The 13,989-nt window shown below is 44.1% G+C and overlaps 1 protein-coding gene across 1 annotated transcript in view; it reads left to right on the top strand.

The window, feature by feature from the left end:
• The window catches only part of daam2 (dishevelled associated activator of morphogenesis 2), a 357,408-nt gene that overhangs the window by 324,995 nt on the left and 18,424 nt on the right, over positions 1–13,989 (top strand). The window contains exon 24 of the mRNA XM_041187923.1: positions 12,724–12,894. Within this exon, the coding sequence (XP_041043857.1) occupies positions 12,724–12,894 (171 nt within the window). The remainder of the gene's footprint in view (positions 1–12,723; positions 12,895–13,989) is intronic.

Below are 13,989 nucleotides of genomic sequence, written 5' to 3' on the forward strand. Positions count from 1 at the left end.
CTTCATAATGTTCCCAGGCAGTTCAACATCTCTATAATTACTTTTAAAGTGCCATCACTGTGGCATTTACTTTCCTTGGGATATTTGGTCTATTTTAAAGGCAAATCATTGATGTTGTTTAGGCCACAAACTAACACGAGCTCAACTGTTTGTGTCATTTGTGTCTGGTCAAAACCATCTAAAAATGGTTGAATTGAGCTTGGAGTAGTTGCGTAGTTAAAAGAAATTCATAGTGCATACATACAATGCCTGGAGAACTAGGACCCAGACATACACAAAAATCAGAGAAGTATTATAATCATTTGTTTCAAGTGATGTTGGCTGAGGGATAAATATTGCCTCAAACATAGAGAAAGAATTCCTCTCTTTTCTTAGAATACTGCCATAAGACCTTTACATGCAACTGACTTCAGCCTAATATCTCATCCAATGTCTTTGACAGTGTAGCATTCTCTCAGGACTGCTATGAAATCTTTTCTTAAGTTCTGCGCTCAGTGGTTTGAAGATCAGGAAGTACATACCAAACTGTTAACTGATGGACAAGACTCTGCCTGGGCACATTTAATCTAAGGGGTGGTATCTCCGACAATGTTGCCTGCACTGAGTACTGCACTGTAGTGTGATTCCTTAAGCCGTGCTTAAATCCTGAAGTGGTGCTTGAACCCAGAACTGTATAACTGAAGAGACAAGCGTGCAACCACTACAACAAACTGACTCATCATCATTTAAAGAGGCCACAGAAATGCCATGGTTCATTGAGCAGAGTCGATTCCAACGATGACTTCTGTTCAAATGCTGCCTAAAGAAGCTGATGAAGCCGATGGTTTTTCTCACAGGAGCAGCTTCTGCAACTATGCATGGCATATTTTGGCATGCTTCTCCACCCTTGATCTTAACCACCTCCCTATGGATAGGCACTGTGGAGAAAAATCAGACACACCATTTAGAAGCTTCATGCTTTGATTATTTATCACATCAAGTGATTGTTTTATAAAATGTTTGCCCATTAAAGGGTGATAAAAATTGAGTGAGTTTGGTTGCTGGCAAGGACACAACAACTTACATTTATTTGGCACCTTCAACATAAATAAAAAGTCCCAAGGTGCTTCATGGTACAATGGTACAATTCACTTGCATGAGTTCCCCATCTTGCTCCCATTGCTTCTCATGGGAGTGGCATTGTGCTCCTGGAACAGGCTGACTTCTGATTGGCGTTTCTATCCTTGAGTTTTCTGGTGCCATGGTGTTTTGATTTTTTTTGTCCTACTTTTTTCCCCCTCTCTTTTAAACTTTTCTGTCACATTTCACAGGGAAAGGACAGAGGCAACCTGTTTCCAGGCCATGACTAATGATGCCCTAACAAATGGGAGTTGCAAAAGTGAAGTAATCTTGGAGGGAAAGGTTCTCTTTTTTCAGCCGATTTTTCTCTCACTCCCGTAAGGGATCATCTGATTTTTCTCCATGGTGCCTATCCTTAGGGAGGTCTTTAAGACCAAGGGTGGAGAAGCATGCCAAAATATGCATTTTTTCAGACACAAAATTGACAGAGCTAAAGAAGGAGTTACTACGAGGTAGTGACTAAACCCTTCTTAAAAGAGGTAGGTTTTAAGGAAGGCTTTAAAGAAGGAGCGAGGAAGAGAGGTTTAGAAAAGGAATTTCAGATCTTAGGGCCAAGAGGGCTGAAATTATGGCCACCAAACTGAGGCAAAGTAAGTCAGAAATGCAACAGAGTTCGGAGTTGGAGGAACACAGAGTCCTCAGGAGGTTGTACGGCTGAAGAGAGCTACAGAAATAGGGAGGGGTGAGGTAATGAAAGATTTGAATAGAAGGATGAGAATTTTTTTCTTTGAGACCTTAATGGACTAGGCATCAATATAGATTAAAGATCACAGAGATGGTGGGTGAAGGGACTTGATAAGGGTAATAGTTTTGGATGAGCTGAGGTTTACAGTGGATGCAAGGTGGAAGATTGGCTAGGAGAATATTTGAATGGTCAAATCTAGAGGTGTTTAAAGTGTGACTGAAGGTTTCAGCAGCAATTGGCTTGAAGCGGGTCTGAACAAAAGCCAATGTTACTATGATAGGAATAGGCAGACTTTGTGATAGAGAGGGAATGGAGTTGGAAGCTCAGCTCAGGGCCAAACACAATGTCAGAGTTGGAAAATATCTGGCAAAGCCTCAGTGGCCAGGGAAAAGGATGGAACTGATCCAGAGGAATTGGTGCTTGTGGTGGGATCCGAAGATAGTGACTTTGGTCTTCTAAGGGTTTAATTTGAGTGATTTACGGCTCCACCAGCACTGGATGTTGACAACACAGATGGGCTTGATCGACCTGGTGGTGAGGAAAAGCTGGGTGTTGACAGCATACATGTAGAACCTGACATCCAACAGCTGGAGGATGTTGCTGAGGGAGCAACATGCAGATGAGGAATAGCAAGGCACCCAGGGTAGATCCCTGGGGGTCTACAGAATTAATGGTTTGGGGTGGCGGGAAGATAGACCAATGCAGGAAGCTTTCTGGCTACAAATGTAAGATGGAGAGGATGATTTGGAGGAGGCTGGTCTGGTTGATTCAAAAACTGCAGACAGGTTGAGAGGAGTTAGGGGGGGCTAGTTTATCAATGTCACAATCACAGTCTGTTTCAGTGGGCAGGGGCAGTAGCCTGATAGCAGAGATGCTAACAGAGATTTGTGCAAATTTGCATGGATTGGAGAGGCAATACCTTGTTCAAAGACTTTAGTGGAAGAAAAAAGCTTGGTGATTGAGCCATCATGTGCAACATAAGAAATAGGAGCAAGAGTAGACCATATTCTTTGTTCTTTCATGGGATGTAGGCATTACTGGCATGCCCAGCATTTGTTGCCCATCAGTAATTGCACTTGCACTGAGTTGCTTGCCAGGCCATTTCAGAAGGCGGTTAAGGGTCAAGCACATTGCTGTGGATGTGGAGTCACATGTAGGCCAGACCAGGTAAAGATGGCAGACTTCCTTCCCTAAATGACATTAGTGAACCACATGGGATTTTATAACAATTGATGATAGTTCCATGCTCACCATTACCAAGACTAGTTTTATATTCCAGATCTATTAACAGAATTCAAATTCTACCAGCTGTTGTAGTGGGGTTTGAACCCATGGCCTGAATTTTGCGTTGGTCAGGTGCGCGCGATCAGCGGGCTGGAGAGTGGACGGGAAACTGTCCCCTGGCCGCGATCGGTCTCTGACCACGATTTCCGGCTGGTTGGCCAATTAACGGTTGGCCAGCGTGAAATGCGCTCTGAGAAAGGTTCAGCACTGTTGGTGGGAGCGGGAAGAGGGTGGGCATTGATGTCACTGCAGGCACGGGCGAGCGCTTCCACTGAGCTCCCTGAAGGCAGACAGAGGCCTCAGGAAGCTGCAGACCTCCAAATAATAAGATAAGGCACAAAAATTCTGCAAAAAATGTCCATGCAGTGCAATTGAGCACCCAAAAGCATATCTCATAAAAACGCCGGCCCCAGATATTTCTTTTTGTTTTATTTCCTAAAGGAGATTTCATCCCGCCCTTGGATGAGCTTTCATCAAAAATGTAAATGTGATTTGGATGATAATGTGGTGAATTGGATCAGCAAGTTTGCTGATGACACTAAGATTGGAGGCGTAGTGGACAGCGAGGAAGGCTTTCAAAGCTTGCAGAGGGATCTGGACCAACTGGAAAAATGGGCCAGCAAATGGCAGATGGAATTTAATGCGGAAAAGTTTGAGATGTTACATTTTGGAAGGTCAAACCAAGGTAGGACATACACAGTAAATGGTAGGGCACTGAGGAGTGTGGAGGAACAAAGGGATCTGGGAGTTCAGATACATAGTTCCCTGAAAGTGGCATCACAGGTAGACAAGGTTGTAAAGAAAGCTTTTGGCATACTGGCCTTCATAAATCAAAGTATTGAGTATAGGAGTTGGGATGTTATGGTGAGGTTGTATAAGACATTGGTGAGGCCAGCTTTGGAGTATTGTGTGCAGTCCTGGTCACCGAACTACAGGAAGGATATCAGTAAGATTAAAAGAGTGCAGGGAAGATTTACTAGGATGTTGCCGGGTCTTAAGGAGTTGAGTTACAGGGAAAGATTGAACAGGTTAGGACTTTATTTCTTGGAGCGTAGAAGAATGAGGGGAGATATGATAGAAGTTTACAAAATTATGAGGGGTATAGACAGAGTAAATGCGAGTAGGCTCTTTCCACTTAGATTAGGAGAAATAAACACGAGAGGACATGGCTTCAGGGTGAAAGGGGAAAAGTTTAGGGGGAACATTAGGGGGAACTTCTTCACTCAGAGAGTGGTGAGAGTGTGGAACGAGCTACCATCTGACGTGGTAAATGCGGGCTCATTCTTAAGTTTTAAGAATAAATTAGATAGATACATGGATGGGAGAGGTCTGGAGGGTTATGGACTGGGTGCAGGTCAATGGGACTAGCGGAATAATATTTTGGCACAGACTAGAAGGGCCGAATGGCCTGCTTTTCTGTGCTGTAGTATTCTATGGTTCTATGGTTCTAAAGGCCGCCTGAGCAATTGGCCTGTCCACCAATTAGGCCATTAGTGAGCTTGATTGCCAGCTTAATTGTTAGCGGGCGCTCTTCTGACAGCTATGCACACCCGTCAAGCGAAATATGGCATGAATGCACGATGACGCTCGCCCGACATAATCTCGTGCAATTTTATGCCGGTTCAGGTCGGGCGCGTGTCCACCTGCAGGATGTAAAAATCTGGCACATGTCCCCGTGGCATTAGCCTGGATTGTTATCCCGGCAACATTACCACTACACCACCATGTCCCCTCAAGCCCCTTGAGCCAGCTCCACCATTCAATCCGATTTTTGGCTGATCATTTGCTTCAACTCAGCTTGCCCACCTCCTCCACATATCCCATGATTCCCTGAGGGATCAAAAATCTGTTTATTTCAGCCTTAAATATACTCAACAATGGAGCATCCACTATCCTATGGGGTAGAGAATTGTAGAGATTCACAACCTTTTGAGTGAAGAAATTTCTCCTCATCTCAGTCTTAAATGATCAACCCCCTTATCTAAGGTTTTGCCCCCGAGTTCTAGATTCCCCAGCCAGGGGAAACAACTTCTCAGTGTCTATCCTGTCAGGCCCCATCTGAGTCTTAAGGAGAGAAAGGTCAAGAGTTGCATTTTTGATGAGGGTGGCAGTTGAAAGGGAAGGAGATGGTACTTGAGGAGAGGGAACCATCTACAGTTTCAGCTAGCATGGAAGTCAGGAAGGGGATCATAAGATGTTGGAGGAGAACTAGGCCATTTGGCCCATTGAGTCTACTCTGCCATTCAATGAGATCATGGCTGATCTGATAATCCTCAACTCCACTTTCCTGCCTTTTCCCCATAACCCTTGATTTCTTTACTGTTGGTGGGGTCAGCAACTTAGTGGGAATATGGACGAGATCAGGTATTGAATCTCCTGTACAATGAGCTCAGCATGAAAAACTAAAGAAAGATATGGTTCAGACACACTGTTCCGACCAGCCACGGCACTGAAGCTTTTCTCCTTCCACTTTTGGCCTTTGATAAGCTGTCACTTGCTCTGCTGAGATGGAAGGAGGAGTGGCGAGGGTGGGGAGGGGGTTGTATTGGTGACAACTGTTACATCAGGACATAATTTCATAACCATCAAAAGGCCTCTGTGAAGTGAGGCCAGTTGGCTGTGGAGGGTGTTTTTCCCATTTACTAAGGAAAAAAAACACAGGATTGACTTTAAAGCAGCTGAAAGGAATTCTTGATGTACTACGACTGAAATTCCACATGACAGTGTCCTGTTAATAGCCACTCGGTCTGTTTTGCTGCTGTGTTAGAAATTGTCTGGAAAAGGACACCTAATCTGAAACTGAGGGATTTTCCTCCATTCCCTTTAATAGAAAGGAAAATCGGGAGCACAGTCACTGGGGTTGAGATGCAATCAGTGATGCCAGTGCAAAAAGCATCCAAAATTGCACTCCATTCTGGAAAGAACTTTCCCCCACCACCCCACTCTCCCCCCAGCCTGGGTTTCTGTTCATATTCCGCTATACACAAAACCTGCTGTGAACAAGCGAAAACAGGCAGCAATTTAAAATATAATTCTTTTTTTAAAAACTGCTTTAAAAATTTTTCCTTTATGTATTTAAAAGTGCCAAATTAGTGACGTTTGATTAAAACAGATGAAAGTAGGTTTATCGGGAACCGAGGTATCAGACAACTGTTGACTGAATATGGCATCAAGGAGCCCTAACAAAATTGAAGCCAATGAGAATCGGGGGGAAATATCTCCAGTGGCTGAGGTCATACATGGCTTAAAGGAAGTTGGTTGTAATTGTTGGAGGTCAACTATCCCTGCCCTAGGACATCACTGCAGGAATTCCTCAGGGTAGTGTCCTAAGCCCAACCATCTTCTGCTGCTTCAGTAGTGACCTTCCATCCACCATAAGGCTGCTGATGATTGCACAATGTTCAGTACCATTCATGGCTCCTCAGATACTGTCCATATGCAATAAGTCCTGGGCAATGTTCAGGCTTGGGCTGATAAGTGGCATGTAACAATTGTGCCACACAAGTGCCAGGCAGTGGCTATCTCCAACAAGAGAGAATCCAACCATCTCCCCATGACATTCAATGGTATTACCATCGCTGAACCCCTGAACCGTCAACTCCCTTGACCAGAAACTGAACAGGACAAGCCATATAAATAATATGGCTGCAAGAGCTGGTCAGAGGCTGAGAATTCTGCAGAGAGTAACTCACCTGCTCACTCGCCAAAGCCTGTCAACTATCTACAAGGCACAAGCCAGGAGTGTGATGAAATAGTCTCCACTTACCTGGATGAGTGCAGTTCCAAAAACGCTCAACAACATCCAGGACAAAGTACCCCAGGTGATTGGTACCCCATTCATTCCCTCCATCATCGACGCACAATGATAGGAGTGTGTACGATATGCTGTACAAGATGCAATACAGCAACTGCCAAGGCTCCTTTAACAATACCTTCTAAACCAGCAGTCTCTGCCACCAGAAGGATAAGGGCAGCAGACACATAGGAACACTATGACCTGTGAGATCCCCTCCAAGCCACACACCATCCTGTCTTGGAACTATATCAACGTTCCTTCACTGCTGCTGGGTCTCCCTTCCCAACAGCACTGTGGATGTAGGTACACATAGAGGCTGCAGCAGCTCAATGAGCAGCTCAGATTTTTAAAGCAGTTTTTTTTTTAAAAAATTACCTTTTAAATTGCAATTTTGGATGCTTTTTGCACTGGCGTCCCTGATTGTGTCTCGACCCCGTCACCTTCTCAAGGGTAATTAGGGATGGGGAATAAATGCTGGCCTAGCCAGTGATGCTCACATCCCAGGAGCAAACCTGTTGTAAATTACTGATGCTATGTGAATCCAAATTGTTGTTGTTGTTCTTGAAATACAATTTTTTAAAAAAATCACGGAATCACAGAATACAGCACAGGAGGCCATTCTGTCCATTATGTCTGCACCAGCTCTCCGAATGAACAATTCACTTAGTGCCATTCTCCCACCTTCTTCCCCAACCCTGCACATTCTTCCTCAATTGAACCAGATTTGATTGAACCTGTAGTAAAACCCACAATATCATCGCAGTAACAAATTGGCCCAAAAATGCATCTTAGCTTTTTGTTTCTTCATCACATAACTGAAGAGAGATTGAACTGAGAAGTGCACCAGTACCTGCCTCACCATTCACTGGAGGCTTTTTATTCATCTCATTTAAGTTTGACCAACTATGTTTTAAAACTGGGCAATAAGACCAATGGATTAACTTCCATAACCACTGCTTGTGAATATGCCTCTGCTCACTTCAGCACCTCCCATTTGTTGAGGATCTTCATGGAAAAACCTTTTCAATGCTTTTTAGCTTCACCATGGCAACTTTGCCATATATAGAGCTCTTTTCTGATTAAATTGGAGTGTATTTGTCAATTTTTCAGTAAATTAAAACGAAATAGATATCACATCAAAAGCATTAAACATACACCATTGAATGTCCAAAAGAACTCAGAAATATTTAAAGCATCCCTTACAACCTGCAAGCTCCCAATGGTAATTCATTCCACCCTGGGGGTGTGGCCAGCTCTCTGGGTGGAGCCTGCTTCCAGCTCGACAGTTTTAAAACGTGCACAAACCTGAGTTGCACTGAATGCAAATTTTACTTAAAAATTCTGCAATATTTTGCGCTGTTTGCATTATTGATTGCCAAATTGTGTCAAGACAACCTACACAATCAGTTGGAAACACCAAGCCACTGTGTTTAACAACTGTAGGGAATAGAGCATGATGAACATTGATTTTTTTTTTAAACTTTGTTCATGGGATGTGCACATTGCTGCCTAGGCCAGCATTTGTTACCAATCCCTAATTGCCCTTGTTCAGAGGGCATTTTAAGGGCCTGGAGTCACATGTAGGCCAGACCAGGTAAGGACAGCAGATTTCCTTTCCTAAGGAACATTAGTGAACCTGATGGGTCTTTTTGACAATCAGCAATGGTTTTGCAGTCATCATCAGACTTTTGAATTCAAATTTCACCATCTGCCATGGTGGGATTCGAGCCCAGGTCCCCAGAGCATTACCCTGAGTCTCTAGAATACTTATCCAGTGACAATACCACCATCACTTCTCCCTTTACTTAGAGTCGAGGTTTATAAGGGTAGAGAGAAATGAATGTGTTAAGGGTTACAGGAGTAGGGAAAGGCAGACTCATAGAATGATGCTGTGCAAAAGGAGGCATTCGGCCCATTGTACCAAATTATCCTATCGAATTAATCCCTTCCCCATAGCCCCGTAAATGTTTCACCTCCAAGCATGTATCCAGTTTCCTTTTGAGAGTTACTATTGAATCTGCTCCCACCATCCTCATGACAGATAGAGATGATTGAATTGAATTGAAGGGTAAATACAGGTAGAGATGATTGAACGGGATTATGAGGAGGCTGTAAAATTGTCAGCACGTCGAATTGAGGATGATGTCCGACAGGTTTGGTGAGACTTCAGATGACTGAGGAACCCAGTTCTGGATCCACAGGTTCTTCCACAGCAGGAGCACGTTGTTGCGCAGCAGAGCGGAAAGCACAGCACTGGCTTGGCTTCCTTCCTCCTCCGCTGTTGCTGTTCTGCCTCGATTGAGCCTGTGCCTTGATTGACCAAGTTGATTGATCATGCTGAATGATTGGCAGCATTCTCCTCTCAGTCAGTGGTGTTAATGTCTCTGTGGTTTAGGGCAACCTTGAGCGTATCCTTACACCATTTCCTTTGGCCGCCCTTTGAGCGTTGGCCAACGGAGAGCTGTGAGAAGAGAACCCGCTGAGGGAGCCAGTTTTTGGGAATCCGGATGCAATGGCCCATCCATCGGAGTTGGTTCCGCAGGCGCGGGCCTTCAGTGCTGGTAGACACAGCTTCATGGATATTCGCTTTAGTCCAGCAGTCCTCCAATTTCATCCCCAGGATTCGACACAAGCACCGCTGATGGAAGCTCTCAATTATCTTAATGTGGCGTCGGTAAAATAAAAAGATAATGACATTTTCCGAAGGACGCTTAGGTCCCTTTGCTATTGGTATCTAGAACGAGGAGATTTTTTCTGTGGAGTGCAGGGAACAGGAGTTGTATAATGCAGGTATGGAGCTGATTCAATGTTTGGAGTTTGTCCATAATCTCAGAAAGAACTTGAATTTATAAAGCACCTTATCTGGATTGCATGACACATCAAAGATTTTCATATCCAATGAATTAGACATTGAAGAGTAGGCATCCACACAAACATTACAGCTGATTTGTTCATGGTAAAATCCCACAACCATTTTACGACCAGTTAATCTATTTCTACTGGTGCTGGTGAGAGAAAAATGTTGACAGAGGCATCAGAGAAAGTGCCCTCCTTCCTCCTCTAAATAATGCTACAGTACTCTCTCTATGTCACCTTCTCCTCCCCAGAGAAGCTTAAAAATATTGAAAAAAAATCACCAAAAGGTTATTGCACAAAGTGTGGCGATGATGCATCTGTTTGTAAAATTCTTTCTCTCAGTGGTCACATCATTTTCTCTTGTGCTGTACAAATTCTGGTGAGGTTCAGTGTCACAGTTGCCAGTCACCACCTTGCGTGTGTGGATAGGCACTGGGCTTGACTCACACGCAAAGGAAGCATTTACGTTCATACGGCATCTTTCATGACATCTGAAAGTACTTTGCAGCCAATGAAGTGCTTTTGAAATGTAGTCACTGTAAGAAACCTGGCAGGCAACCTGCACACTAGATAATCTTTCTCACGATGTTTGTTGAGTGACTAAGTTTGGCCAGGGCCCTGGCAATAGCTGAAATAAAAACAGAAAATTCTGGAAAAACTCAGCAGGTTTGGCAGCATCTGTGGAGGGAGGAACAGAGTTTACATTTTGAGCCTATATGACCCTTCTTCAGAGTTAAAGAAAAGTAGAAATGTGATGGATTTTATGCTGTTCGAGAGGTGGGGGGTGGAGCAGGTGGAACAAAATAGAGGGTTGGGGATAGGTGAGAACTAAGGAGAAATTTGAGATTGATGTCAAGGACATAGGACAAAGGGAGTGTTAATGCTAGTGTTAAAGACTAAAGAAGGTGCTGATAGTGGCATAAAGGTAAGAAAGCAGAATGTTTTAATAGCAGAACAAGTTCAGTGTTCTGTGAAAGCAAAACAGAAAAAACAAGTGCCAGATGGCCCTGTGTAGTGGCTAGGAGTCAGCTGGGGAAAAAGGAGAAAGCAATCAGTTTAATGTCTCATTGAAAAGACAGCACTGACTGGATAGACTAGGGTGCCAGTCCAGATTTTGTGTTCAAGTCTCTGGAATGGGATTTCAACCCATAACCTGTTGATTCAGAGGCAAGATTGCTACTCACTGAGCAGGGTGAATGGTCACTCAGGTAGGAGGGATGGAGAGAAGGGAGGTGGGCGTGGGCGGAAGAAACATTTGGAAAGAAATTGGCATGAATTTGCTCAGCAAATGGTGCAGTGGAAATAGAACAGTACACGAAAACTGCTTGATAAATCTTCAATGTCTGGCACAAGATTTGACGCTGAAGAAAATATCATTGTTGCAATGTTTTTAAAGTAAAGGACTTTGAACGTTCGAAACAATAAAATTTTTGAGAGAGGATATTAAATGAAGGATCATTTCCACTGGGTCATTAATCTGCAACAAAGGACATAAATCTGGGATTAGTGCTAGAAAAAGAAAGAGAGAAGTTAAACTTTAAACTTCTTTTTATATTAAAAAGAGTTATTAGAATGTGGATTGCATTAACTCAAGTGTTTATTGAAGTTGAGATGACCACAAGGTTTAACAGCAGTCAGACACAAAGAGCAGAAATATTAAAGGACCCAGAAGGAAATGGGCATAGAGTAGGGAGCTCTAGTTTTGAACTACCAGTGGCTCTGACGATTGAGCCGGGGTTGAAATTGGTGTAATTTTAATTTACCTGACTCTCAGGAGCAGCGATGGGGACTGGGAGAGCACAGGGAGCCTAAAAATTAGGTTACCTGCCCTGGGGGTCAGCCTGACTGGCAGGCTTGGCTCCAGCTGGGTGTGGAACAACCTGGAGGAGACTGCAGGATCAGCTCAGGGTGTAAGTGAGAGGCTTTGGGGGAAGGCAAGAGATCGGGTGGGGGTGTGGGAGGTGAGATCAGAGGCTTGTGAGGGTGGGTGATTGGAGGCCTCGCCAGGAAGATCAGACATCTGACAAGAGGGAGAGGTCGGAGGCGTCCTAGGGAAGGTTGCCGAGGGGGGGGAGTAGAAGTCTTAGAAGATGGGAGAAGATAGCAGGGGCTTGTCCAGGCAAGCAGGTAGATGGAAAGGCACCTACCTCCTGATCCAGCAGTCCCTCACCTGGGTTTAGCAAATGGATTTCCTGTTGCACAGTAAACCCAGCCGGCCAGAGTTAAATTTCAAATGGCAAATATGAATGTGATGCACAGCCTTATTACAATATTTAAATTTCCAGCCCGAGTCCTTGGACCAGGTTGGTCACCCATTGCTTTAGCCTACTTCTGTTAGAACTAGATAAGGCAGTTTGGGATCGGGATTCAGACCCTTTAACTCCCCTCTCTCCCACCTGATGCATACCCACCTGTTTTGGGTGGAGGCAGGGTTAAAATTTCCTCCATGAGGCCAAAACAGGTTGCGTCTCTGTGGAGGTTTGTGTGTGTTTTCTTGGCCATTGATAGTTAAGGAGTTGAACTGTTACCATTTAACCTCTAACCAATACATTTTGCCATCAGGGCAGCATCTTACTGCATTGTGTATGTGTGTGTGTGTGTGTGTGTTTGGTCATCCCTGACGTCCTACCTTGATACCTGAGTCTTCTACTGTCTTAACACCAGACAATAAAACTAAATTGACAAAACTCTCCGCCTCACCCCCTCCCCCTGTTTCTTTAACACCCTCCTCAAAATTCAGGCCTTGGAATCAGTTTTTAATCACACCTCCTAATTTGATTCTAATTTTGCTCCTTATTTGATTCTGCATCCACTCGTTTTGTCTGATTTCGCCCCCGTAAAGCCCCTTGGGATGTTTTATCTATGTTAAAAGATTAAATATAACTGCAGGTTGTTGGGGCTGCTGGATACTTGGCTTCCAAGTGTTTAAACTAATTGGGAACTTCCACTCAAAGCTCTGTGTTCTGCCCCTTTTCTCTGATAGTACTCCAAGATGTTGAAGCACTTCAGCGAAGACGAAACAAAGATGCAGCCAGATGAGTTCTTTGGCATATTTGACACATTCCTGCAGTCATTCGCTGAAGCAAAACAGGACCTCGAGAACATGAGGAGGAAGAAAGAGGAAGAGGAGCGAAGGGCTCGCATGGAAACCATGGTAAGGATAAGGCCGCATTGGTATTGCTCCACTCCGTCAAAAGGTGCAGACAGCTTTCACTGGGGTGGTGGGCGGTGGTGGTGTAAGGAAACCTTCTATTCTTTGCCACATGATCTAATGGCCCAATCTCAAGCAGGGGTGAAGCGTCGCACCCTATTCTGTGGTCTGCATCTGACACTAATGCAAACCTCAGTGATGCTAAGAGGATGTTTTGTGCACGTCAAGGGCATGAAATGTTGCAATTCACATGCAAATCTTTGTGTTTGACTCATTACCATGTGAATCATTCATCTGTTTTATTTCATAGACAGCAAGTGTGCATCCAGAGTAACAGATACAGTCTAACAAAACCTCTGATGGCAGGGCATATGCAGGGACATATAAGGGTGAGAGAGGAAAATTCAGCCTATTAAAGGGAATAGAGGGGCATAAAAACCTTTGCATATAAATGTGGAAATAACAGGTAGCTGTTTGAAGCCTGCTCCACACTCATAATACCTGGATGACTAGACACTGCCTAACATTTCCCCAGCAACACGGACCCTGAAACACATGCCCACATCCATGCCCACACATGTCCATGTGCACGAAGGCACATGCACAGACGTACATGAATACACATACATAAACACACACACATACACATACACACACACATGCACGCACGCACACATACATACATACGCACATATACATACACACATACGTACACACACACATGCACATGCATATACATACACACATACATTCATGTGCACACACAGGCACACATACATACATACACACACACACACACACACACACACACGCACACATACATACTCACATATACATACACACATACATACACACACATGCACATGCACATGCATACACACATACATGTGCACACACAGGCACACATACATACACACACACACACACATGCGCACACGTACACACACACATGCACGCACGCACACATACATACTCACATATACATACACACATACGTACACACACACATGCACATGCACATACATACATACATATGCACACACAGGCACACATACATACATACACACAGGCACACATACATACACACACACACACACA

This window comes from Carcharodon carcharias, chromosome 5, assembly GCF_017639515.1.
Source record: "Carcharodon carcharias isolate sCarCar2 chromosome 5, sCarCar2.pri, whole genome shotgun sequence".
Lineage (NCBI taxonomy): Eukaryota > Metazoa > Chordata > Chondrichthyes > Lamniformes > Lamnidae > Carcharodon > Carcharodon carcharias.